At 47.0% G+C, this 27849-nt stretch overlaps 1 protein-coding gene and 1 long non-coding RNA gene across 3 annotated transcripts in view; one reads left to right on the top strand and one right to left on the bottom strand.

Annotated features, from left to right (window-relative positions):
• Window positions 1–22157, top strand: part of LOC140405523 (growth/differentiation factor 11-like) — a 421047-nt gene extending 398890 nt beyond the window's left edge. Inside the window, exons 2-3 of one of the 2 annotated variants that reach the window (XM_072494076.1) lie at window positions 15268–15641; window positions 21300–22157. In XM_072494076.1, the coding sequence (XP_072350177.1) occupies window positions 15268–15641; window positions 21300–21680 (755 nt within the window). In that variant the 3' untranslated portion in view covers window positions 21681–22157. Of the gene's footprint in view, window positions 1–15267; window positions 15642–20293; window positions 20570–21299 lie in introns of those variants that run through there. The other variant, XR_011938627.1, reaches the window with a different exon arrangement.
• On the bottom strand, window positions 1989–27821 carry LOC140405524 (uncharacterized). The gene is made up of 5 exons (XR_011938628.1): window positions 27716–27821; window positions 23002–23123; window positions 22034–22107; window positions 8943–9155; window positions 1989–2637 (listed from the first exon to the last, which is right to left on the bottom strand). It is a non-coding gene; the product is annotated as an uncharacterized lncRNA (long non-coding RNA).
• Window positions 27822–27849: the final 28 nt, after the last annotated feature.

Consider the following 27849-nt stretch of genomic DNA (forward strand, 5'->3'; position numbering starts at 1 on the left):
CAGTTTGGATCAGATATTGGCTAGCTGGAAGAAGACAAAGGGTGGTGGTTGATGGGAAATGTTCAGACTGGAGTCCAGTTACTAGTGGTGTACCACAAGGATCTGTTTTGGGGCCACTGCTGTTTGTCATTTTTATAAATGACCTGGAGGAAGGCGTAGAAGGATGGGTGAGTAAATTTGCAGATGACACTAAAGTTGGTGGACAGTGCGGAAGGATGTTACAAGTTACAGAGGGACATAGATAAGCTGCAGCGCTGGGCTGAGAGGTGGCAAATGGAGTTTAATGCAGAAAAGTGTGAGGTGATTCATTTTGGAAGGAATAACAGGAAGACAGAGTACTGGGCTAATGGTAAGAGCCTTGGCAGTGTGGATGAGCAGAGAGATCTCGGTGTCCCTGTACATAGATCCCTGAAAGTTGCCACTCGGGTTGGGAGGGTTGTTAAGAAGGCGTACGGTGAGTTAGCTTTTATTGGTAGAGGGATTGAGTTTCGGAGCCATGAGGTCATGTTGCAGCTGCACAAAACTCTGGTGCGGCCGCATTTGGAGTATTGCGTGCAATTCCGGTCGCCGCATTATAGGAAGGGTGTGGAGGCATTGGAAAGGGTGCAGAGGCGATTTACCAGAATGTTGCCTGGCATGGAGGGAAGATCTTATGAGGAAAGGCTGAGGGACTTGAGGCTGTTTTCAGAAGAAGGTTAAGAGGTGACTTAATTGAGGCATACAAGATGATCAGAGGATTGGATAGGGTGGACAGTGAGAGCCTTTTTCCTCGGATGGTGGTGTCTCGCACGAGGGGACATAGCTTTAAATTGAGGGGAGATAGATATAAGACAGACGTCAGAGGTAGGTTCTTTACTCCGAGAGTAGTAAGGGTGTGGAATGCCCTACCTGCAACAGTAGTGGACTCGCCAACACTAAGAGCTTTCAAATGGTCATTGGATAGACATCTGGACGATAAGGGAATCGTGTAGATGGGCTTTAGAGTGGTTTCACAGGTCGGCGCAACATCGAGGGCCGAAGGGCCTGTACTGCGCTGTGATGTTCTATGTTCTATGTTCTTAAGTGACATTCTCCACCCCCAAAAACTTCTGAGCCTCTGAAAGAGCCATTGTCCACAACACTTAAACTAAAATACCACACCGGAAAAGCAACAATTATTCACTGTCTTTAAGTTCACAAAAGCCAATCCAATAGATAGACTTTTATCCCGGACGAGCCCCCAATTGTTATGGGCGAGGCGTTTTCAGAACCCCAAAATGTATCATGGAGTTCAACCAACCTCTCCCTTTAATGGATTCGTTGCTTTTACATAGTTTACATGGCAGAGATCCAGCTCACTGCAAAACACAGACACACACCCAGCTCTTTTCGTCCAAACTGCAAAACTAAACTGCAAAATGGCTGACCTGACCTCAGCTCCACCCACTCTCTGACATCACTGTTTTCTTAAAGGTACATTGCTTAAACATCCATGTCTTAAAGGTACTCTCACATGACAGCCTTCTTGACCACTCTATCGACCTGCGTTGCCACCTTCTGGGTACAATGGACCTGAACTCCCAGATCTCTCTGTACATCAATTTTCCCCAGGACTCCTCCATTGACCGTATAGTCCGCTCTTGAATTAAATCTTCCAAAATGCATCACCTCGCATTTGGCTGGATTGAACTCCATCTGCCATTTCTCTGCCCAACTCTCCAATCTATCTATATTTTGCTATATTCTCTGACAGTCCTCCTCGCTATCTGCAACTCCACCAATCTTAGTATCATCTGCAAACTTGCTGATCAGACCACCTATACCTTCCTCCAGATCATTTGAGAAGCTAAGAGGAGCTATAGCACCACCATTAGTGGGAGGATGTAATTTTAAAATTCTTTTGAACATACATACATAGTGAGGGTTGATGTGGGATATCAGCGCTGGACTCGGGTGCGCACAGTAAGAAGTCTCACAACACAAGGTTAAAGTCCAACAGGTTAATTTGCAATCACAAGCTTTTGGAGCGCTGCTCCTTCATCAGGTGAATTCGAAGCAGGTTCACAATCACACAAATTGAGAGCAGCCCATCGAGCCTGCTCCACCATTCAATGAGATCATGGCTAATCTGATCGTAACCTCAACCCCACATTCTTGCCTAACCCCTGATAGTCTTTCACACCCTTGCCCACATTTGTTGGCCATTCCCAATCACCCTTGACAAGGTGGTGGTGAGCAGCACTCCGCTTGTTGAATCGTTGGAGTCCATCTGGTGTTGGTTACCTACACTGCCACTGGGAACGGAGTTCCAGGATTTTGACCCAGCGATAGTGAAGGAGCAGCGATATATTTCCAAGTCCAGATCATGTACGACTTGGAGGGAATTTGCAGGTGGTGGTGTTCCCAGGAGCCTGCTGCCCTTGTCCTTCTAGGTGGTAGAAGTCCCTGGTTTGCAAGGTTCTGTCAAAGGAGCCTTGGTGAGTTGCTCCTGTGCATCTTGTTTTTGGTACACAAGGCTGCCACTGTGCATCGGCGGTGAATGGGGTGTGTATCAAGTGGTCTGCTTTGTCCTGGATGGTATTCAGCTTCTTGGAGTGTTGTTGGAGCTGCACTCATCCAGGCAAGTGGAGAGTATTCCATCACACTCCTGACTTGTGCCTTGTAGAATAAGGAGTGAAGAGGTTGAGTTACTCACTGCAGAATTCCCAGCCTCGAACCTGCTTTTGCAGCCACAGTATTTATATGGTTGGGCACAGTATTTTTTTTTATTTTTTAAAATATGTTTATTAAGAATTTTTAAACAAAAATTTCAACCATAGAAACAACCTCCCCCCCCCCCCCCCCCCCCGCCCCCCCGTAACAAAAAGAAAAGAAAACTCGCATAGCAAGACATAAACATGGCAAATCAATATAATACAGAACTTTGTACATTAGATTTCTCCCGTACATATCAGTTTTCTGGATCATTTATGTATTTTCTTGCTCAAATGCCCCCCAGAAAAAAACCCCTTCCCCGTCCCTCCCCGCAAAAAAAGATGTCCTCCCCTCCTGGGTTGCTGCTGCTGTCGACCGAACTTCATCTAATGCCCCGCGAGATAGTCTAGGAACGGTTGCCACCGCCTGGAGAACCCCTGCGCAGACCCTCTCAAGGCAAACTTTATCCTTTCCAACTTGATAAACCCTGCCATATCATTTATCCAGGCTTCCACACTGGGGGGGCTTCGCCTCTTTCCACACTAACAAGATCCTTCGCCGGGCTACCAGGGGCGCAAAGGCCAGAATGCCGGCCTCTTTCGCCTCCTGCACTCCCGGCTCGTCCGCTACTCCAAATAATGCTAGCCCCAACTTGGCTTGACCCAGACTTTCACCACCTTAGATATAGTTCTCGCAACTCCCCTCCAGAACCCATCCAGTGACGGGCACGAGCAAAACATATGGGCATGGTTCGCCGGGCATCCTGAGCACTTCCCACATCTGTCCTCCATTGGGCACAGTATTTATATGGTTGGGCCAGTTAAGTTTCTGGTTATTGGTAACCCCGGGGATGTTGTTGGTGGGAAGTCAGTGATTGTAATGCCATTGAATATCATGGGAGATGGTTAGATTCCCTCTTTTGTTGGGGATGGTCACTGCCTGGCACTTATGTGGCTCAAATGTAACTTGTTACTTTCAGCCCAAGCCTGCATGTTGTCCAGGTCTTGCTGCATTTGAAAATGGACTGCTTCAGTATCTGAGGCTGATACTGAATACTGTGCAATAATCAGTGAACATCCCCACATCTAGTCTTATGATGGAGGGAAGATCGTTGAATAAGGTGGATAATGTACTAGAGATGGGAATAATTCCATATTCGATAGGAGCAGACTAAGTTGAAAAAGAAAGTTATTAGTTGGGTTGAGAGCTTGGGAGAAAGTAATAGATTCCAATTTTGGGTTCCAGTGCGTGTATGTGAATGCAGAGTGTGGTAAATAAGATTAGTGTGTTATATGCACAGATTGCCTTGTGGAAATATGCTATTGTGCTGATAACAGAGACCTGGCTCAAGGAAGGGCAGGGCTGGGTATTAAATATTCCTGGATACAATGTGTTCAGGAAGGAAAGAGGGAGGGGTGGCAGCATTGATTAAGAAGAGAGAGAGGATGTCCCAAAGTGGGGCAAGGACAAAATCTATTTGGCTAAAGCTAAGGAACAAAAACAGTGCTATTATATTCCTTGGTGCGGTCTGCAGGCCACTAGCTATGGGGATGGATGTAGAGGAACAGATTTGCAAGAAAATTCCATAGAGGTGCCATAATTATAGAATAGTTATAACAAGGGACTTTAATTATCCGAATATAGACTGGAACATTAGTAGTGTAAAGGGCAGAGCAGGGCAAGAAAGTTTTCTAAAGCAGTATGTTTCCAGTACAACAAGATGGGAGGCACAGCTAGACCTGGTGAATGAAATGAAAATCGCTTATTGACACAAGTAGGCTTCAAATGAAGTTACTGTGAAAAGCCCCTAGTCGCCACATACCGGCCGGCGCCTGTTCGGGGAGGCTGGTACGGGGATTGAACCGTGCTGCTGGCCTGCCTTGGCCTGCTTTAAAAGCCAGCTATTTAGCCCTGTGCTAAACCAGCCCCTAATAATAATAATCGCTTATTGTCACAAGTAGGCTTCAATGAAGTTCCTGTGAAAAGCCCCTAGTTGCTACATTCCGGCGCCTGTTTGGGGAGGCTGGTATGGGAATTGAACCCACACTGCTGGCCTTGTTCTGCATTACAAGCCAGCTATTTAGCCCGGTGCTAAACCAGCCCCTAGTTTCTTGGGTAGGAGGTGGGCCAAGTGGATCAAATATTCCTGTGGAACAATTAGGTAACAGTGATCACTGTATCATAAGGTTTAGGTTGACTATGGAAAAGGACAAGGAATAATCCAAAGTAAACAATAATTAACTGAGGGAAAGCCAACTTCAATCGCCCAGATGAACCAGTGTGAAGGCAGAACAAACAAATTCAGAGCTCCCTTTAGGACAAAAGAGATAGAGATGAAGAAAAAGTGTGCTTATGATAGATGTCAGATGGATAATGCAACTGAGAATCAGGCTGAGTATTCAATGTTCAGAGGGGAAGTGAAAAGGCAATTGTAGAAAAGAGAGTAGCAGCTACTACAAGAGGGAATCGAAAAGTCTTCTATAAACATAAAAACAGAAATAGGATAGTAACAAGGAAGATTGAGGCTGTGTAAGAACCAAAAAGAAAATTTACACATGAAGGCATTGGGCATAGCTGAGATATTAAATGAATCCTTTGCACCTGTCTTTACCAAGGAAGAAGATGCTACCCAGGTATGGTGAAAGGTGGCAATGGCCTAGTCCTTGGTGTACAAAGCAAACCGTCAAAATTTGCAGAAATGACACGAAACTTGGACGTAATATCAACTGTGAGGAGGATAGCGTAGAACTTCAATGAGGACACAAACAGATTGGGCTATAAGTGGCAATGGAATTTAATACAGAGATGTGTGAAGTGATTCATTATGATAGGAAGAACGCAGAGAGACAGTATAGAATAAAGGATATAATTCTAAAGAGGGTTTAAGAGCAGGGGAACCTGGATGTATATGTGCATAAAACATTGAAGGTGGCAGGACAGGTTGAGAGAGTGGTTTATACAGCATCCAAAGCTAGTATTTAAATAATTAATTCAAAGTTTACAACAAATTTACTTTCCTTTGTGGCACAAAAACCTAGCAAGATAGGTGATCCAACCATGGCTAACAAGAGAAGTTAAAGATTGTATTCAATCAAAAGAAGATACTTATAAAGGTGACACAGTGGTTAGCACTGTTGCTTCACAGTGCCAGAGTCCCAGGTTCGATTCCCGGCTTGGGTCTCTGTCTGTGCGGAGTCTGCACATCCTCCCCGTGTGTGCGTGGGTTTCCTCCGGGTGCTCCGGTTTCCTCCCACAGTCCAAAGATGTGCAGGTTAGGTGGATTGGCCACGATCAATTGCCCCTTTATGTCCAGGGATATACAGGTTAGGTTACAGTGCTGTGGGTATGGGGCAGGGTGCTCTTTTGGAGGGTCGGTGCAGACTCGATGGGCCGAATGGCCTCCTTCTGCACTGTTGGGATTCTATGAATGTTGCCAAAAAAGTAGTAAACCAGAGGGTAGAATTCAGCAAAGGTGGACCAAGAAACGGAAAAGACAAAATATAGTGAAAGTAAACAAGCCAGAAACATAAAGAAAGACAAACGTGAGCCCATTACAGGCAGAGACTGGAAAATTTAGAATGGGAAATAAGGAAATGGCAGAGAAACTAAACAAATAGTTTGTCTTCACAGAAGAAGACGCAAACTACCTCCCAGGAATACTAGAGAACTAAGGGCAAGGTTTAGCATCTGAAAGAAATAAATATTAATAAACAAGCGGAGAAAGTAATGAAATTGTAAGTTGGTAACTCTCCTGGCCCAGACGATCTACATCCCAGACGAGCTACATCCCAGACGATCTACATCCCAGACGATCTACATCCCAGACGAGCTACACCCCAGACGAGCTACACCCCAGACGATCTACATCCCAGACGATCTACATCCCAGACGATCTACATCCCAGACGAGCTACACCCCAGACGATCTACATCCCAGACGATCTACATCCCAGACGAGCTACACCCCAGACGATCTACATCCCAGACGATCTACATCCCAGACGAGCTACACCCCAGACGATCTACATCCCAGACGATCTACATCCCAGACGAGCTACATCCCAGACGAGCTACACCCCAGACGATCTACATCCCAGACGATCTACATCCCAGACGAGCTACACCCCAGAGTGTTGAAAGAGATGGCTGCAGAGATAATGGATGCATTGGTGATCATCTTTCAAAATTCTATAGATTCTGGAACAGTGTCTGCAGATTGGAAGGAAGCAAATACAACCCCACTATTTAAGAACGGAGGGAGAAAGAAAACAGGAAACTTACAGGCCAGTTAGCCTGACATCAGTCGTAGGGAAAATGCTCGAATCAAAGATGTGATAACTGGACACTTAGAAAGTGATGGTAGGATTGGGCAGAAACAACATGGATTTATGAAAGGGAAGTCACGTTTGATAAACATGGTGGAGTTTTTTGAGGATGTTACTAGCTGGATAGATAAAGGGGAACCCGTGGATGTGGTGCATTTGGATTTTCAGAGGTCTTTTGCCAAGGTTCCACACAGGAGGTTAGTAAACAATATTAGAACACGTGGGATTAGGGGCAATATACTGGCATGGATTGCAAACTGGTTAACGAAAACAAAACAGAGAGTGGGAATAAACAAGTCATTCTCGGGTTGGTGGATTGTGACGAGTGGAACACCACAAGGATCAGTTCTTGGGCCCCAGCTATTCACAATCTATATAAGTGGGGACAAAATATATTTCCACGTTAGCTGACGACACAAAACTAGCTAGGAATGAGAGTGAGGAGGATACAAAGAGGCTTCAAGGACATTTACACAGACGAAGTGTAAGGACATGGCAGATGGAATATAATGTGGAAAAATGTGAAGTTATCTACTTTGGTAGGAAAAACATAAATGTTGAGTATTCCTTAAATGGTGAGAGATTGGGAAGTGTCGATTGCCAAGGGGTCCTGGGTGTCCTTGTTCATGAGTCACTTAAAGTTAACATGCAGGTATAGCAAGAAATTAGGAAGGCAAATGGTACGTTAGCTTTTATTGCAAGAGGATGTGTTCAGGAGTAAAGAACTCTTGATAAAATTGTATCGAGCTTGGTTAGACTGCACCTGGAGTGTTATAGAACATAGAACAGTACAGCACAGAACAGGCCCTTCGGCCCTCGATGTTGTGCCGAGCTTTGTCCGAAACCAAGATCAGGCTATCCCACTCCCTGTCATTCTGGTGTGCTCCATGTGCCTATCCAATAACCGCTTGAAAGCTCCTAAAGTGTCCGACTCCACTATCACAGCAGGCAGTCCATTCCACACCCTAACCACTCTCTGAGTAAAGAACCTACCTCGGACATCCCTCCTATATCTCCCACCCTGAACCTTATAGTTATGCCCCCTTGTAACAGCTACATCCACCCGAGGAAATAGTCTCTGAACGTCCACTCTATCTATCCCTCTCATCATCTTATACACCTCAATTAAGTCGCCTACCCTCCAAACCAGGCAGCATCTTCGTTAATCTCCTTTGTACCTTTTCCCTCCTATAGTGAGGTGACCAGAACTGCACACAATACTCCAAATGTGGTCTCACCAGGGTCCTGTACAGTTGCAGCATAACCCCACGGCTCTTAAACTCAAGCCCCCTGTTAATAAACGCTAACACACTATAGGCCTTCTTCACGGCTCTATCCACTTGGGTGGCAACCTTCAGAGATCTGTGGACATGAACCCCAAGATCTCTCTGCTCCTCCACATTCCTCAGAACCCTGCCGTTGACCCTGTAATCCGCATTCAAATTCTTTCTACCAAAATGAATCCCCTCACACTTATCAGGGTTAAATTCCATCTGCCATTTTTCAGCCCAGCTCTGCATCCTATCAATGTCTCTTTGCAGCCTACAACAGCCCTCCACCTCATCCACTACTCCACCAATCTTGGTGTCATCAGCAAATTTACTGACCCACCCTTCAGCCCCCTCCTCCAAGTCATTGATAAAAATCACAAATAGCAGAGGACCCAGCACTGATCCCTGTGGTACACCGCTGGTAACTGGTCTCCAGTCTGAAAATTTTCCATCCGCCACCACCCTCTGTCTTCTATGTGATAGCCAGTTACTTATCCAATTGGCCAAATTTCCCTCTATGCCATGCATCCTTACTTTTGTCATGAGCCGACCATGGGGAACCTTATCAAACGCCTTACTAAAATTCATGTATACGACATCAACTGCTCTACCTTCATCTACACACTTAGTTACCTCCTCAAAGTATTCAATCAAATTTGTGAGGCAAGACTTACCCTTCACGAATCCGTGTTGACTATCCCGGATTAAGCTGCATCTTTCCAAATGGTCATTAATCCTATCCCTCAGGACCTTTTCCATTAACTGACCGACCACCGAAGTAAGACTAAGTTACGTACATTTTTGGTCTCTTTATCGAAGGATGTATTTGCCATACAGGGAGTGTAACAAATGTTCACCAGATGAATCTCTGAGATGGTGGGGTTGACCTATGAAGAGAAATTGAGAAGTCTATACAGACCAGATGGTTGGCCACCTACACGGGGAACCATTGGATATTGCTGGAACTACGATGACCCCTGTGGTTTATGGACACCATATGTTGTCCATATGTTGCACGGCCACAGGCCCAGCCTGTTGGGTCGGGACTGGTTGCGCCATTTGCGACTGCAGTGGCAGCACATCCTTCAAACAGGTTCTGGAGGGTTGACGGAGTTACTAGGACCCAGATGTATCCCAGCCCGGTTTGGGGAAGATAAAAGGGGCTGTAGCCCATATCCAGGTTGAACCAGGAGCCACGCCGCGCTATTTCCGGGCGCGCCCGGTGCCTTATGCCTTGCTCGAGAAGGTAGAAGGGGGGCTCACTCGTTTGGAGTCCTTAGGTATTATCAGGCCCGTCCGTTTCACTGACTGGGCAGCACCAATTGTACCTGTAATGAAGCCAGATGCCACGGTTCGCTTGTGCAGCGACTATAAACTTAGTGAATACGGCTTCCCGACTCGACCGATATCTAATGCCCGCATAGAGGATCTCTACGCAAAGCTTGCAGGCGGACTCTCGTTTACAAAATTAGATACAAGTCACGCCTACCTGCAGTTGGAGCTGGACCCTGCCTCCTGGCCATATGTAACTATTAATACACACAGGGGCCTTTATGAATATACATGGTTGCCCTTTGGAGTATCCTCTGCCTGCGCTTTCTTTCAACTCGTCATGGAGGGCATTTTGAGAGGTTTACCACGAGTTGCTGTCTACTTAGATGACGTTTTGATCACAGGGACGTTGGAGCAGGTACATTTGGAAAATTTGGAGGCTGTCCTAAGACGCTTTTCGGAGGCTGGAGTCCGTTTACGTTGCGCAAAGTGCATCTTTCAGGCGAAGGAAGTAGTCTACCTGGGTTATCGGGTGGACCGCGAAGGTTTGTACCCCGTCGCAGAGAAGGTGCGCGCGATTCAACAGGCCCCCGCCCCGACTGACACTTCACATCTTCGTTCTTTTCTCGGTCTCGTAAACTATTAAGGGAAGTTCCTCCCCAATCTGGCAACTACGCTGGCCCCCTTACACCTGCTGCTAAAGAAAAACCACACCTGGGTTTGGGGTCAGCCGCAAGAAACCGCTTTCCGGCGGGTAAAGCAGCAATTGTCGTCGTCTGGGTTACTAACCCACTATGATCCTGGAAAGCCTTTGATCACGTGTGATGCATCCCCGTATGGTATTGGAACCATCCTGTCCCACAAGATGGAGAACGGGGCCGAGCGGCCGATAGCTTTCGCCTCCCGCACATTGACTGCAGTGGAAAAGAAAGTACGCGCAGATTTAGAAGGAGGGCCTGGCAGTGGTCTTTGCGGTGAAACGCTTCCACCAGTACGTGTACGGCCGCCATTTCACTATCGTGACTGATCATAAGCCCCTGCTGGGACTCTTCAGAGAGGATAAGCCAATACCGCCCATTGCTTCTGCACGGATCCAGCGCTGGGCTCAGTTGCTCGCTGCCTATGCGTATTCTCTGGAGCACAAACCAGGAACGCAGATAGCAAATGCCGATGCACTGAGCCGATTGCCTTTATCGACCGGCCCCATGTCGACCCCCACGACCGGTGAGGTGGTTGCAACCCTAAATTTTATGGACACCTTGCCTGTCACGGCATCACAGATCCGTGAGTGGACCCAGACGGAGCCAGTCCTGTCAAAGGTTCGGCACATAGTCCTGTATGGTGGGCAGCATAGACAGCTCCCAGGCGAGTTGCGGGCATTTTCCTCCAAGCTGTCAGAATTCAGCGTGGAAGACGGCATCCTCTTGTGGGGGACGCGTGTGGTTGTCCCGGAAAAAGGCCAGGAGCTGATACTAACAGACTTGCACAATGGGCATTCAGGTGTGACCAAAATGAAAATGTTGGCCCGGAGTTATGTCTGGTGGCCAGGCCTCGACACCGACATTGAGAAGGTGGCCCAAAACTGCTCCATTTGCCAGGAGCATCAGAAGCTTCCGCCGGCCGCGCCCCTACATCACTGGGAATGGCCAGGGCGGCCTTGGGCACGCTTGCATGCAGATTTCGCAGGCCCTTTTCAGGGATCCATGTGCCTTTTATTAGTCAATGCCCAATCTAAATGGCTCAAGGTACACAAGGTGCCAGGCACAACGTCCTGCGCAACAATTGAGATGATGCGTTTGTCTTTCAGTACGCATGGCCTCCCCGAGGTGCTGGTCACGGATAACGGCACTCCATTCACGAGTGAGGAGTTTGCGAGGTTCACGAAGATGAACGGCATCCGCCATATCCGCACTGCCCCTTACCACCCGGCTTCAAATGGGTTGGCAGAGCGCGCAGTCCAGACATTCAAACGAGGCCTAAAGAAGCAGTCTTCCGGATCAATGGACACGAGACTGGCTCGCTTTTTGTTTACGTACAGGACCACCCCCCATGCAGTGACTGGGGTAGCTCCTGCGGAACTCCTAATGGGCCGGCGATTTTGCACCCGCCTTAGTATGGTTTTCCCAGACATTGGCGCAAAAGTACGCCACACACAAGAGCGGCAGGGACAGGGATTGTCTCGGCATCGGCCGATTCGGCAGTTTGCGCCCGGTGACCCAGTGTTCGTTCGGAATTTTGCTGGTGGTGCCCAGTGGGTCCCTGGCATTATCCTTCGCTGAACGGGCCGTATCTCTTATCAGGTACAAGCCCAGGGTCATCTCCAGCGCAAGCATGTACATAGAACATAGAACATTACAGCGCAGTACAGGCCCTTCGGCCCTCGATGTTGCGCCGACCTGTGGAACCAAAGCCCATCTACACTATTCCCTTATCGTCCACATGTCTATCCAATGACCATTTGAATGTCCTTAGTGTTGGCGAGTCCACTACTGTTGCAGGCAGGGCATTCCACGCCCTTACTACTCTCTGAGTAAAGAACCTACCTCTGACATCTGTCCTATATCTATCTCCCCTCAATTTAAAGGTATGTCCCCTCGTGCTAGACATCACCATCCGAGGAAAAAGGCTCTCACTGTCCACCCTATCCAATCCTCTGATCATCTTGTCTGCCTCAATTAAGTCACCTCTTAACCTTCTTCTCTCTAACGAAAACAGCCTCAAGTCCCTCAGCCTTTCCTCATAAGATCTTCCCCCCATACCAGGCAACATTCTGGTAAATCTCCTCTGCACCCTTTCCAATACTTCCACATCCTTCCTATAATGCGGCGACCAGAATTGCACGCAATACTCCAAATGCGGCCGCACCAGAGTTTTGTACAGCTGCAACATGACCTCATGGCTCCGAAACTCAATCCCTCTACCAATAAGAGCTAACACACCGTACGCCTTCTTAACAACCCTCTCAACCTGGGTGGCAACTTTCAGGGATCTATGTACATGGACACCGAGATCTCTCTGCTCATCCACACTGCCAAGAATCTTACCATTAGCCCAGTACTCTGTCTTCCTGTTATTCCTTCCAAAATGAATCACCTCACACTTTTCTGCATTAAACTCCATTTGCCACCTCTCAGCCCAGCGCTGCAGCTTATCTATGTCCCTCTGTAACTTGTAACATCCTTCCGCACTGTCCACAACCTCGTTCGGTCCACAAGGCCGCCTCTTCCAAAGATTCCCTGCCCCTGGAACTCATTTCTACAGCCACAGAGACCAGACACAGTGGAGAGTATTCCTCACGATCTTCCTCTGGTGCCGCACTCGAAGCCTGCACAGGTCATTGCAGAATCGCGTGGAGATAGAGACGCCGAGATGACGGAGGCTCCGAGATGGAGGCACAGGACTCCTCTGAGGGGGGAGTCCTCGGTCCCATGGCCCGTGGATGTACAACTGTTACGCCGTTCATCGCAGAAGCTCCTTCTCGTTACACGCCGGTCTTCTTCTCGTGACACGCCGCCTGATCCAGCGCCTCGTGCCTGCGGCAGAATGAGTCCGACGCCCTCCTTCACCAGGGTCTTCAGTGGATTCCTTGGACTTTGCGGGGGGGGGGGGGGGGGGGGGATGTCATAACCTGCCTGATTACTACTGGCTGGGGACTACCCACAATCCTTAGTGAGTATGAGCTTCCCCACTGAGGGGGGCGGAGAAATCATTAGCAGTCACCGGCATAAATAGGGCTGGCCAGTGAGAAACCCGCGAGAGAGGAGAGAGCAGTGGTGGAGTACTGCTGCTGTTGTATATAAGTCATTGGAAATAAAGTTATTTCTTTTGATTCTACAAACTCGTGCTGGATTCTTCATGGCCCTCACAAAACATGGGAACTTATAACGAAAAAAGTTGATCAGAGTGCAGGCAGACAATATTTTTATTTCTATGCATATAGCTTTATGACCTGTGGCGTTGCCTAAAATGAGTTGGAGATTATATTGAAACGATGGAAGTGAATGTGTTGCTTTCTGATCAAGGGTTGACCATAATTTTTCTTCTGACTAGCTCAACAAAAAGCCATCAGAATCGTTTGTTAGAATAAAAAATAATCAACATAGAATATCCTTTTGTTTTGAGAATAGATTGGATTGGATTTGTTTATTGTCACGTGTACCGAGGTAGTGAAAAGTATCTTTCTGCGAGCTGCTCAACAGATCATTAAGTACATGGGAAGAAAAGAAAATACATAATAGGGCAACATAACATATCATATCAATGTGTCAAGTGTCACTATTAAAATCTGAACATGTATTTCAGTTGGACTCGGCAATAACCGGATTGCAGTTTGAGGGACATTGAGCATAAGGAAACAAGGCTTGATCTACATCACAAGCTCTACGTAATGAGATTTGATGGGGAGCAATTTCCTATTCACACCATATCCCTTTCTCGAAGGTGCAACTCTTAGTTGGGATACTGCTCCTGGCGCACCGAACACTCTTCAATACCTTGCCAAGAGTCCATGTGTATAACCACTGAATGTTAGCAGATTATTGATGCATGGAGGACATCATAGCCAAGATGGAACCTACTTTTAGATGTATGTGTTTTCTACTGGGACTCACTGGAGTAAGGAGCGGGAACCTAACTCTGTAGCTTGGGAATACAATGGGATTAAGAGTAAATGGGTGCTTGATGACCATTACAGACATGATGGGCTGAAGGGCCTCTTTTCATGCTGTAAAAACTCTATGACGATGGTCAAGGGTTACACTTGCACTATCGTCAACCTGGCTGTGATGTTAACATAGACCAGGGTTCAAAACCTAGAACCTGGTCTGTGTGGCTCAGCTCCACAGTAGCTGAACCTAATTGAGCCCAAAACTATCTTGACGTGACCTCTTTAGAGCAATGTAGAAGTGTTGTGGAAAAGCTGTGTATGTGATTAACGTCTCCATAAATGAGGCTGAGCAGATAACTTCAGATCTATTTCTCCAGTCAGATTGATGGCCAGTGCATCCACTGCACTGGTGTCACTGATAACAGGTATTGCAGAAAAAACTGGAATATTTTGTAACTTTCGACCCAAGGCACTGAAACTGAAGCCACTTTTCAGTGTCTCTACAATCATTTTGTATTTCACTGGCATTTCTGAAGGTGGGTTTTATAAATCAGGCCATCCAGAATAACCCTAGCGAATTGTTAGTCTGGACTTTATTTCTTTACACACCATTGTGGCTCAAAATTATTGAATCCACTTTTCAGAGAAGTATCCATTTGATTGATGAGCAAGGTTTGTGCCAAGCAGAACTGAAGCAGCAACCAAACTAGCCTTCCATAATGCACCACAGCAGACGGATGAAGGAACAGCTTCAATTTTAATACTTTGGAAATTCAATTTTCTGACATTGTACTCCGCATGTTCACATGGAGACATAAATGTATAACAATTGCGTTCTTTACTTTGAGTGTATGCTGTATTTTAGGTCAGATGAAACCTTTGCAATCAGCTACCTGACACTTCTACTAAAGATGGCATTTTTCTTTAAGATGAAGACCGTTCTCCTGTAAATAATAAAACTGCATAAAATTCTATGCTTGGCTCGGAGTGATATCCAATCAGATATGTATTAGTTTCAGAGGGTCGGTGCCGACTCGATGGGCTGAATGGCCTTCTTCTGGACTGTAGAGATACTATGATTCTAGTTGGCTATGATTACTTCTTTGATTTTCTTTTTGTAGCTGAACCCTGTGTCCAAGTGGATGGGAGCCCAAAATGTTGCTTTTTTAAATTTAGCCCCAAAATAACATTTACAAACGTGGTGCGAGCTCACCTGTGGGTATACCTGCGTCCAGTCCTGCACACCTCCACCGTGTATCTGCAGATCCTCAGGCTGAAACCTGTGACGGAGAAGGGCAGCAGGCACTCGCGAATCCGATCCTTAAAAATAGACTTGAACTCCCGCAACGGGCGCTGGCAAAGTATCGACTTTAAGCATGTGCTGCAGAACTGGTTCAAGCAACCTCACACCAACTGGGGCATAGAGATCAACGCCTTTGATATGAATGGCAACGACCTGGCTATCACATCTCCAGGAAATGGGGAGAAGGGGCTGGTGAGTACTGTTCACTTTAAGCCTTCTGTATCAAGGAGATACAGGTTTCTCAAGTTTCAACAACATCACACATATATAGAGTATGTGATTGGTGATTCGCAAGCATGTTACTGATCACCAATGCTGAAATAAAAGACTTTTTTTTTTGCAGGAGGGTTGGTAATCAAAGGACACAAATGTAAAATAATTGGCAAAAGTACCAAAGGGGATAGGAGGCGAGAAATGCTTATGCAATATGTTGTCATGATTTGGAATGCACTTCATGAAAAGGAGATTGGAGAGAGAGAGGCTAAACAGCACGCTGAGCTTTTTAAATGGAATACTGCTGTGCTGTCGGTTTAAAGTATCCAGGAGGGAAATCAGCTGATTAAAGTGCTGGTGAGTGGAGCACAGTTAAAGCTCCTGGACCAATGTGGCAACAGCAGAATTCATTTTGTGCACACACTCTGCCAAAAGGTTTTGTTGCTCCACTGTTGAATTAACCCCAACTCAAGTGGTTTGGTTAACTTCTACCTGATCCTTTTAATTACCCCACTGGGGGAAAATTGCTAAATCTTTCTGTGAAGGGCTGCTAAGAAGGCATGAACAGCCTTTCACAAGCAATTTTTGTCATCCCACCCCGAATATCCCACAGAAAATGGTGGCCTTCTTGAACGGCTTCAGTCTATATGATGCAAATACACCACAGTTCTGTTGGGGAGGGATGCAGATGTCTCAGAGAATACGAGTTTTTCAAATGTTATATCTTTTTGTTGGACTGAGAACTTAGTGGAAAGGGAAAAAGACAAACAGATTTCTGCCAACTTCAACGAAAATGTTAACTGCAGAAAACATCTGAATTTAGCAATCTCAGTGTCAGGCTACAGTGATGATCGCTGTGGGAATGGAATAGTCACATGTTATGCCAAAGGAAAGCACTGTTCGAAGGTTGTGGGGCAGGAGGTTTAAAATGAGCTCTCATGGTGACTTTGTGAGTGTGGTGAACCACTGTATTATATTGTACTTACTGTTCTTACTTATGGTACTTACTGTTTGTTACATGTCTGGGTTTGTCCCTGCTGGCTCCGCCCCTCGGGCTCAAGTATAAAGGTGGCTAACCTGCCCTCATTCTGGGACCGGCTGCCTGCAGGTATCTTTTAGCTGATTAAAGCCACAGTTTACTCTTCCGACTCTCGTCTGTCGTCATTGATGGTACATCAATTTAATCAGCTAAAATTTTAAGATGGATTCAGCACTCAAGCTTGATCGCCTGGAGCTGGACCCCCAAGCAGCCAACGCCACTGCCACGTTTGAACACTGGCTAAGCTGCTTCGAATCTTACATTGATTCCTCCGCCGCCGTCGTCGCTGAGACCCACAAGCTGAGAGTCCTCAACTCACGGGTGAGCCCGCAAGTTTTCCTTCTTATCAGAGACGCTACCTCATTCGAGGATGCGATAACGCTGTTGAAGGGGCAGTATGTTAAGGAAGTCAACGAGGTGTACACTAGGCATCTCCTTGCCACGAGGCGACAGCGCCCTGGAGAATCGCAAGTGAATTTCTGGGCGCCTTGCGGGTACTCGGCTGGAACTGCAGTTGTAAGGTGGCATCGGCTGTCAAGCAGACCGAATTGCTGATCCGGGACGCCTATGTCGCAGGCATAAAATCTAATTACATCCGCCAGTGCCTACTGGAAGGGGGTACACTCGACCTCCAAGACACAGTACAGCTTTCGGACTCGTTGGAAGTGGCCTTCCATAACATGGATGCCTACACCTCGTGGACGTCGTGGGCGCTGCCATCACCCAACCCAGGGGCGCAGCAGGCCTGTGCCGTGCAGCGGCCCGCCAACTCCGGAGGCCCGAAATGTTACTTCTGTGGCCAGGGTAAGCACCCCAGAAAACGCTGCCCAGCGAGGTGCGCGATCTGCAACGGGTGCGGGAAGAAGGGCTACTTCTCTAAAGTCTGCCAGGCCCGACCTGTTTCTAAACCCAGCAGCGCTGCGTGTAGCCCGCGGGGACCACCCCCATCTTCCACGTCATCCACCACGTGCGACCCGTGGGGGCTGACATCTTCGACTCCACCCACCACATGCGACCCGTGGGGGCCGCCATCTTCAACGCCACCCGCCACGTGCGACCCGTGGGGGCCGCCATCTTGGAATCACCCCTCCGCCTCCTGGAACCCCTGCTCACCAGATCGTACGGTGGCCTCCGCTACCCTCGATCAGCCCACCCACCCTCCGAAGCTCGCCTTCATCACCCTCGACCAATCTCGACCTCATCACCTCACTAAATCCATGATGGCCGTCCGGATCAACGGCCACGAGACGACCTGCCTCTTCGACTCCGGGAGCACGGAGAGTTTCATTCACCCAGATACGGTACGGCGCTGCTCCCTCCCAATTGTACCCGCGACTCAGAAAATCTCCCTGGCCTCCAAATCACATTCCATGGAAGTCCGTGGGCACTGTGTCGCAACCCTTACAGTACGGGGCGTGAGTACAAAAATTCCAAGCTCTACGTCCTCCCCCAACTCTGCGCTGCCCCACTACTAGGTCTAGATTTCCAATGCCACCTCAAAAGTCTTACCTTGGAGTGCGATGGACCCCTGCCCCCTCTCACTGCCTGTAGCCTTTTGACCCTTAAGGTCGCCCCACCCCTGCTCTTTGCTAACCTCACCCTGGACTGTAAGCCCGTCGCCACTGGGAGCAGACGATATAGTGCTCGGGACAAGACCTGTATCAGGTCGGAGGTCCAGTGACTCCTGTGGGAAGGGATCATAGAGGCCAGTACTAGCCCCTGGAGAGCCCAAGTGGTGATCGTCAAAACTGGGGAGAAGCACCGGATGGTCATCGACTACAGTCAGACCATCAACCGGTACACGGAGCTCGATGCGTACCCTCTCCCCCGCATATCTGACATGGTCAATTAGATTGCGCAGTATCGAGTCTTCTCCACTACTGACTTGAAGTCCGCGTACCACCAGCTCCCTATCCACCCGGAGGACCGCCAATGTACTGCTTTCGAGGCAGATGGCCGCCTCTACCTCAGGGTCCCCTTCGGCCTCACCAATGGAGTCTCGGTCTTCCAATGGGAGATGGACCGAATGGTTGACCAGTACGGGCTGCGGGCCACGGTCCCGTATCTGGATAATGTCACCATCTGCGGCCATGACCAGCAGGACCATGACGCTAACCTCCAACATTTCCTCCACACCGCCAAGCTCCTTAACCTAACATACAATAAGGAGAAATGCGTTTTCCGCACCACCCGCCTAGCCATCCTTGGCTACGTTGTGGAAAACGGAGTCCTAGGGCCCGATCCCGACCGCATGCACCCCCTCATGGAACTTCCACTCCCCCACTGCCCCAAGGCCCTGAAGAGATGCCTGGGGTTCTTTTCCTATTATTCCCAGTGGGTCCCCAATTATGCGGACAAGGCCCGCTCACTCATTAAATCCACCATTTTTCCCCTGACGGCTGAGGCCCGCCTTGCCTTCAACCGCATCAGAACAGATATTGCCAAAGCCCCGATGCGCTCCACTCCATCCGGTCGCTCCTGTGTACCGCCACCAAGGTGACTAGTCATGAGAGGATGTTTGTCTTCCCCAGGAAGTCCACCTCAAGGGTCTCGCTCCCGTCCTGGCTGACGGTTCCAGGGCCCGTCCTCCTCCGGAAGCATGCGAGGAGTCACAAGTCGGATCCCCTGGTCGAACGGGTCCGTCTCCTACATGCTAACCCCCAATATGCCTACGTGGCACACCATGATGGGCGGGAGGACACAGTCTCCCTTCGGGACTTGGCACCCGCAGGTTCCCCAGCGACCATCACCACTATCCCCGACTCTACACCGTCTCCCTCCGTTGCCACTTATCCGGAAGACGACACGCTCCTGGACACGCAGGCCTCAACTTCATCCGACACCAATGTCCTCACCACAGCTGGGACTGTGGCGATCACAGCGGAAGGTCAAAGCCCCCGACAGACTCGATCTCTAATTCAACCCGTCCACTTCAACCCGCCGGATTCTTTTTTAACAGGGGGTGAATGTGGTGAACCACTATTATATTGTACTTACTATTCTTACTGTTTGTTACATGTCTGGGTTTGTCCCTGCTCGCTCCGCCCCTCGGGCTCAAGTATAAAGCTGGCTAACCTCCAGCCCTGCCCTCATTCTGGGACCGGCTGCAAACAGGTGTCTTTTAGCTGATTAAAGCCACAGTTTACTCTTCCGACTCTCGTCTGTCGTCATTGATGGTACATCAGTGAGTAAATCCAACTTCACTAAAGCAGACGCCCTGTTCGTTTATCACATTACTGTTTGCGGGACCCTGCTTTGCGCAAATTGGCTGCTGCTTTTTTTAAACATTGCTTCAATGGCTACAACTCAAATATGTAATTTCTGGCTGTAAAGCGGTTTAGGACAGCCTGAAGTTGTGAAAGGCGCTATATAAATGCAAGTTCTTTATTTCCTCATAACTGCTAGAGAATTCCTTGTTTAAACAATATGTTCGATTCTCATTTGTACTGATACTTGATGTCTCCAAGTGCATCACTACAACACACTCACTGCCCGACACTCCTGAAGACATTGACTCATGGTGAAGTACAGTTCCACAGGCACCCTGCATGTCATTGCCTAAGTGGCTATTTTGCATGAGCAAGCTGTCGCACCTAACTTAGCTCACCCAAGCCAATGGCAAGGCAATGAATGACAATATTTACAGCTCGCCACTAGAAGTGTAAACCTGGTCTCATCTGACCAGTCCTATTCACTAATCTACATGGTGGAGAGCAAATGCATATCCTCATAGGAGGTACAGCAGTGGGAAAGCAGCTAGGTGCACCACTACAATTTCCTTTTACTCATGAAAACAGAATGAGAAAACCGAATTGAACAGTCTCCCCTTCATGCAGGCTGGGAACTGCATTCCCCCCAGTCTAGAGGGGTAAGTGATTGTTAGGAGCTTTAAAATGTTAACAATATATCTTAAATGGTTACGAACTGTATGTGAATTCTAACAGCACATTTAAACTGACTGCTGGATGTATGGGAATATGAATTTGAACAATAAATTAAAATGTCCATTAAGCATATATGGATTTCAGCAATGCATTTAAAATGGCTGCTGGGCGATGTGAATTGTACTAAAGCGTATAAAATGACAATAGGAATGTGAATTTTAACAATAAAAAGGAACTGCACATTCAAGATATTGTGTTGTGACGAAGGAGCTGCATTGAAACAAACATTTGTTTCGGTTTCAAATTTCCAGAATCTACAGCAATTTGCTTTGGACATTTAAATTGCCGTTGGGATTTAATGATTTTTTTCTCAATGTATTTAAACTGACTTCTAGGAAAGTGAATGTTAACAATGCATTTAAACTGGCAGCTAGGAGGATGCAAATGTCAACATTTATCGCAGCTGCTGGGTTTGTGCATATTGGCAATCTATTAAAAGTTAATCTCCGGAACCTAACCATGTATTTAAAATGGCCGTTAAGAGTATCTCAATTTTAACGACGTTTGCTTCCTGCAGCTAACAGAGGAAATTAAGACATTTTGTAACTGGAATTTATATTTTGCTTTCTCCCACTGTAGCAGAGTGGATTTAGAATTATGGTAGCATTAGGATGGGTTATCAATATACTCCAATGTTTATTTTTATTTTAACAGCAACCATTCCTGGAAGTCAAAGTGGCAGAAACAAATAAACGTACCCGGCGAAACTTGGGGCTAGATTGTGATGAACATTCCACAGAGTCACGCTGTTGCCGCTACCCGTTAACAGTTGATTTTGAAGCCTTTGGCTGGGACTGGATTATTGCTCCGAAACGGTACAAAGCCAACTACTGCTCCGGTCAATGCGAATACATGTTCATGCAGAAATACCCACATACCCACTTGGTGCACCATGCCAATGTACAGGGCTCAGCAGGACCCTGCTGTACACCAACCAAAATGTCGCCCATCAACATGCTTTACTTTAACGACAAGCAACAGATCATCAATGGGCAAATTCCAGGCATGGTGGTTGATCGATGCGGTTGCTCTTAAATAAAAATAGAGTCAACCAAACTTCCTTTCCCCTGCCATTGGGACCTGGAACGTTTATTGATCTTGAATGTTATGTCAAACCTACACCATGTACTGTGCAATAGCAGAGAGAGAGAACTGGCAAGGTGGAATCTCATCATCAGGAAATGTGTTTTGTTTTTTTAAACCCAGTCGGCTAATAATAGGACTAACTTTGATTCCAGATTTCTGTCCCCCACCCAAAAAAAAGTGACTGCTGATGGCAATATCTGCGCATATCGTCTTGGAGGAGTTACGGAGGCCAACGTGATGTGAAATAAATTAACATATTGAAAAGTAAAGGCGAAGCACCTGAGTAAATGGTATCAACTGACCTGCGTTTTGTTCCCACACAATCTTCAAGTCAGTAATTCTCCAGGAGTGTCCCTGATGATGTCATCAAACCTCACTGTTTAAACAACAAACAATTAAAAAACTAACAAGTAGAGAAAGTTCAAACGGGTGTTGATGTTTATAATGATTCTCTACAGCAGTCTGATTTTTAAAAAAACAGCAAGTGTTGACAGTGAGACCTTTCCTTTAAAACAAAAACAAATTCAAAAGTCTGAAGCAGTGATGCTCGCGTTTACAAATTCTTCCTCACAAATGTTTAAATGAAGACTTCAGTGAGCTGTAAATAGACAAAGATGGTCCTGGGGAGGAAGTTGAATTTCTTTTGTCATTTGTATTCATTTTTTCATAGCATTCCTACAGTGCAGAAGGAGGCCATTCAGCCCATCGAGTCTGCACCTCGGCCCACTCCTCCACCTTAACCCAGTAACCCCACCTAACCTTTTGGACACCTATGGGCAATTTAACACGGCCAATCCACCTAACCTGCACATCTTTGGACTGTGGGAGGAAACCGGAGCGCCCGGAGGAAACCCACGCAGACACGGGGAGAAGTGCAAACACCAGTCAGAATTGAACCCAGGTCCCTGGAGCTGTGAGGCAGCAGTGCTAAGCACTGTGCCGCCCCTCCTTCACCTGAAAGGTAACCAAGGAATGCTTGAAAAGCAGAGAACGTTTTGGGGAAGACCCAGAATATTCCCAATGATGAGTTTCAACCTATAACCTACCCCTTTCTCACCACAGAATCCTTCTGACCTGCTGTGCATTTCCAGCATTGTGATTTTATTTCAGACTTCCAAGATTTGTATTTTTCCTCCACCATTGCCCGCAAGATACTGGGAATCTCACTAGTGTACAAAACAATTAAGAAACAGTCTCTGGCCAGGAAACCTTTTAGTTTCTTTGACTTAAGTTGGTACACTGTGGGGACAGGATTGTGATCATCTCTTACCCAATCCAAACCATCATAGCCTGACCTCCAGGAGGATGGAATACAACAGGAAGGAAGCGATGTTTCAGTTGTGTCGATCAAACAACATCTGAAGTAATTGTCACAGACTTGCCGGAATTATTCTGGGAATAAGAGATAAATGATGAGGGCAAGTTGCATAGAGTAAGCTCTTATTACCTTGAATATAGAAAATGGAGGGGTGATATCATTCATATTTAAAATAATAAAAGGCGCTTATACAGTGAATGGTAGAACCCTCAAGATTATTGACAGTCAGAGATCTAGGAGTACAGGTCCACAGGTCACTGAAAGGGGCAACACAGGTGGAGAAGGTAGTCAAGAAGGCATACGGCATGCTTGCCTTCATTGGCCGGGGCATTGAGTATGAGAATTGGCAAGTCATGTTGCAGCTGTATAGAACCTTAGTTAGGCCACACTTGGAGTATAGTGTTCAATTCTGGTCGCCACACTACCAGAAGGATGTGGAGGCTTTAGAGAGGGATGTTGCCTGGTATGGAGGGAATTAGCTATAAGGAGAGGTTGAATAAACTCGGTTTGTTCCCACTGGAACGAAGGAGGTTGAGGGGAGACCTGATAGAGGTCTACAAAATTATGAGGGGCATAGACAGAGTGGATAGTCAGAGGCTTTTCCCCAGGGTAGAGGGGTCAATTACTAGGGGGCATAGGTTTAAGGTGCGAGGGGCAAGGTTTAGAGTAGATGTACGAGGCAAGTTTTTTACGCAGAGGGTAGTGGGTGCCTGGAACTCGCTCCCGGAGGAGGTGGTGGAAGCAGGGACGATAGTGACATTTAAGGGGCATCTTGACAAATACATGAATAGGATGGGAATAGAGGGATACGGACCCCGGAAGTGTAGAAGATTTTAGTTTAGTCGGGCAGCATGTTCGGCGCAGGCTTGGAGGGCCGAAGGGCCTGTTCCTGTGCTGTACTTTTCTTTGTTCTTTTTGAGTTGATACGATTGGGGGTGGGGGACAGAGGAGTCTCTGGAGTCCAAAACATGGGGGCCTAGCCTTAGTACGTAGAGCCAGGCCATTCAGGGGAGGCCAGGAAGCACTTCTTCACACAAAGGGCGAATGAAAACTGAAACTTTTTCCCCACAAAATTGAAGTTGGGAATCAGCTGGAGTTTCAAGATTGAAGTTACTAAGTTTTTGTTAGGGCTGACTCAATCCAAGAGTTATCTCCGCACTGAGAATGAAGCATTTTCTCACTTCTAGCAGACAGCCAGGACATTAAGCACTTCAGTTCAACAGAACGCTCCCTCATGTCTGCTCCAGTCAGTACTAAGTATTCTTTCCTGATTTACCGAGGATTTTCCCGTTCATTAAACTGAATAGAGGCAGAATCACATTCTGATGAGAATATGAACCAAATCTCAGTCAATATTGGAATTAGTCTGAGGACTGGTGTAAGTTCAGCATTTATTTCCTCTGCTTTTGTACTTCTGCTACCGTGCTGCCCAAAGAGTACTGATTGGTTAGAATGTGGACTCTGATTGGTAGATGCATTGCCATGAGGAATGAACTAAGGAACAGCTGTCCCCAAGCTTTAGTTGAAAAAGGTGCAATGCGTGGACATGCTCCTTCTGTTTGCAAAGGGCAGGCCCTTATGTGTGGAACATATATAGCTTCTAGCACGTGTAAGGTGCAAGTACATTATGAGCCCGACTGATAATCTTGGATACTATGTTTTGAGTTGTGCCAGCACAGCTGGGTTGGGTAGTCTGTACTCTGCCTGGTGCGAACATCCAAAGAGAAGAGCCCATTAGACGCGATTCTGATTGGACAACACTTGTTAGACAGTTCTGATTGAGCTAAGAATTACACTGAAAACTAATTTAAGATTATCAGTCTTTTAAATCACTTTCTCAACCTGCCCTGCCATCTTCAACAATTGGTGCACATATTCCCTAGATGTTCCCACACCCATTAGAATTGTGCCCTTTTGTTTACTACCTCTCCTCATTCTACCAGAATGCATCCCTTCATTCCACCCATTCCAACAGCCTCTATTACGATCCTCCTCACAATTTGCTTTACTTCCAAATTTTGAAATTGTGCCCCTATGCACCAAAGTCATTAATAGAAATGAAGGAAAGCAATGGGCCTTCTACCATCTAACCGCTGGAGAATATTAATGTACTCCTCTGATGAGTCTGCATTTGAACATGGTGAAGATGCAGGGAGGCGAAAGAAGGCAAGACAAGGTATTTGGAGAGTAGAAGAGAGAGGCAAGTTTAAAGGAACATTGGCCAAAGTCATATCCTGATGTGAGAACTTCGAGCAGGTTGTTGCAATTTAATTATTTATCCATCAATGAAGTCACCTGATCAAATGTTGACCTCACATTGTGCTGTGGTCACACTAAACCGTACTCAGGACAGGTCCAGAAGGGCCAGCAAACGCCACGACTAGCACTTTAAAAAATATTCAAAGTATTTGAGATAGGATTCTCTGTTGAACTGCAGTGTTCTTCCTTGGCTCATCCATATTCACGAGCATGTCTCTTTAATATGCATGCCATGATGCTGACCTGCAAAACAGCTCATGAATATGCTGATCAGTGTACAGTGGCTGGAAATGGACAGAAAGAGTTGACAGATGTTGCAATCAATTACAAACAGTTGTGTTGAGAAACAAGCAGTTTCATTAAACTCCAAAGATAGAAGGAATATGTAAATAAGTTAGACTGTAGCAAATTGTGGCACATTTCCCAAGCGTCATTTTTGAACTAAACTACAAATGTTGGAATACTAACAAGATCCTTTGGGGACAGCATCACTCTGCGCATATTAAGTCAGCCTGTGAATATTTATAAGCATCAGTAGGCTAGTCTCTCTCATTTACTGTGATTAGTTTTATGACATTAAGGATTCCAACTCTTGGCTTCTTGCACATACCTACTTCATCATTGGTAGCCATACTTTCACAGCTGCCTGGGTTCCTAAACTCTGGAATTCCTTCCCTAAGCCTCTCCGCCACTAAGACACTCTAAAACAGACTACTTTGACCACACTTTGGTCACCCATCTGACTAGTTCCTACATTGTTCAGTATTTGATGTTTTTTTTTGAAAAAGAACATGGGTGTGGGCAACTGGCGAGGCTCGCATTTATTATCCATTCCTAATTTTCCTCGAGAAGGTGGCTTCTGGAATACAACTGGAGTTGCTTGCTAGACCAGTTCAGAGCGCAGTTAAGCATCATACAGGCCAGATTGGGTGAGGACAGCCAATTTCCTTCCCTAAAGGGCATTAGTGAACCAAATGGATTTTAAAAAATATATATTTTTATTCAGGTATTTGAAAATTGTTATAATACTAACAATGACATAAACATGGTATAATAAACATTCCCCCCGCCCCCATCCCAATCTTCACACACCCCAACCAGAAAATAATAATCCGGCCCTCTCAACCACCGCCCCCCCCCCCCCCCCCCCCCGCCCTGGAATACTGCTTCTGCTGACATTTTAATTTTCCCCGAGAAAGTCGACGAACGGCTGCCACCTCCGGGTGAACCCGACCATTGACCCTCTTAAGGCAAACTTTATTTTCTCGAGACTGAGAAACCCAGCCTCGTCACTAACCCAGGTCTTTGCACTCCGGGGCTTCGAGTCCCTCCACAGTAATCATATCCGTCTCCGGGCTACCAGGGAGGCAAAGGCCAAGATGTCAGCCTCTTTCGCCCCCTGAACTCCCGGATCTTCAGACATTCCGGTCGCTACCTCCGGACTCGGCACCACCCGTGTTTTTAGTACCGTGGACGTTGCCTTAGCAAAACCCTGCCAAAACCCTCTCAGCTTCAGGCATGCCCAAAACACGTGGACATGGTTTGCTGGGCTTCCTGTGCATCTCGCATACCTGTCCTCTACCCCGAAAAACCTGCTCATCCTCGCCAGTCATGTATGCCCGGTGGACTACCTTGAACTGTATCAGGCTGGCACATGAGGTATTAACCCTGCTTAGGGCATCCGCCCATGGACCCGCCTCTATCTCTCCTCCCACTTGCCCTTGAGCTCCTCCACCGGAGTTTCCTCCGCCTCCGAAAGCTCCTGGTAAATATCCGATACCTTCCCCTCCCCACCCAGGTACCGGACACTACCCTATCCTGTGTCCCCCGTGGCGGCAGCAGCGGAAAGGCCGGCACCCGTTTTCTCAGGAAGTCTCGCACCTGCAAATACCTAAATCAGTTCCCTGCTGGCAATTCGGCTTTCAAGCTGGGAAAGCTCCCATCTATAAATAGATTCCCCCATCCTTCTAATTCCTGCCCTCTGCCATCTCCGGAATCCACCATCCAGCCTACCCGGTACAAATCGATGATTATTATAAATCGGGGTCCAAATCGATGCTCCCTCCACTCTCTTATATCTCTTCCATTGCCCCCAGATTCTCAGAGCCGCCACCACCACCGGACTTGTGGAGTATCGGGCCGGCGAGAACGGAAGAGATGCCGTTATCAGTGCTCCCAGACTGGTGTCTTTGCATGACGCCGCCTCCAACAAAGTGGATTTAACATAATTTAGATTCCCTAGCTGCCACAAGGGGATTTGAACTTTTATATTCAGATCTTTCTCCAGGCTTCTGGATTATTAGTCCAGCAACAACTACTATGCCTATACCCTATACTGTATACTTGGAAATGTTTTACTATAGTAAAGACACAGTATAAATGCAGCAAGAGCGACCATCTTACTTACCCCATAATGGACCACTCTCACAACCCAAGAAAAAAAAAGATTGACTGCTGTCATGGATGTGTGCCCCAGCAGTCAGATTAGGAACAGAACTGGCTAAACCCGTTGAGCAGATTGCCAGCTCATTTTCTACTCAG

Source organism: Scyliorhinus torazame, chromosome X (assembly GCF_047496885.1).
Source record: "Scyliorhinus torazame isolate Kashiwa2021f chromosome X, sScyTor2.1, whole genome shotgun sequence".
Classification (NCBI taxonomy): domain Eukaryota; kingdom Metazoa; phylum Chordata; class Chondrichthyes; order Carcharhiniformes; family Scyliorhinidae; genus Scyliorhinus; species Scyliorhinus torazame.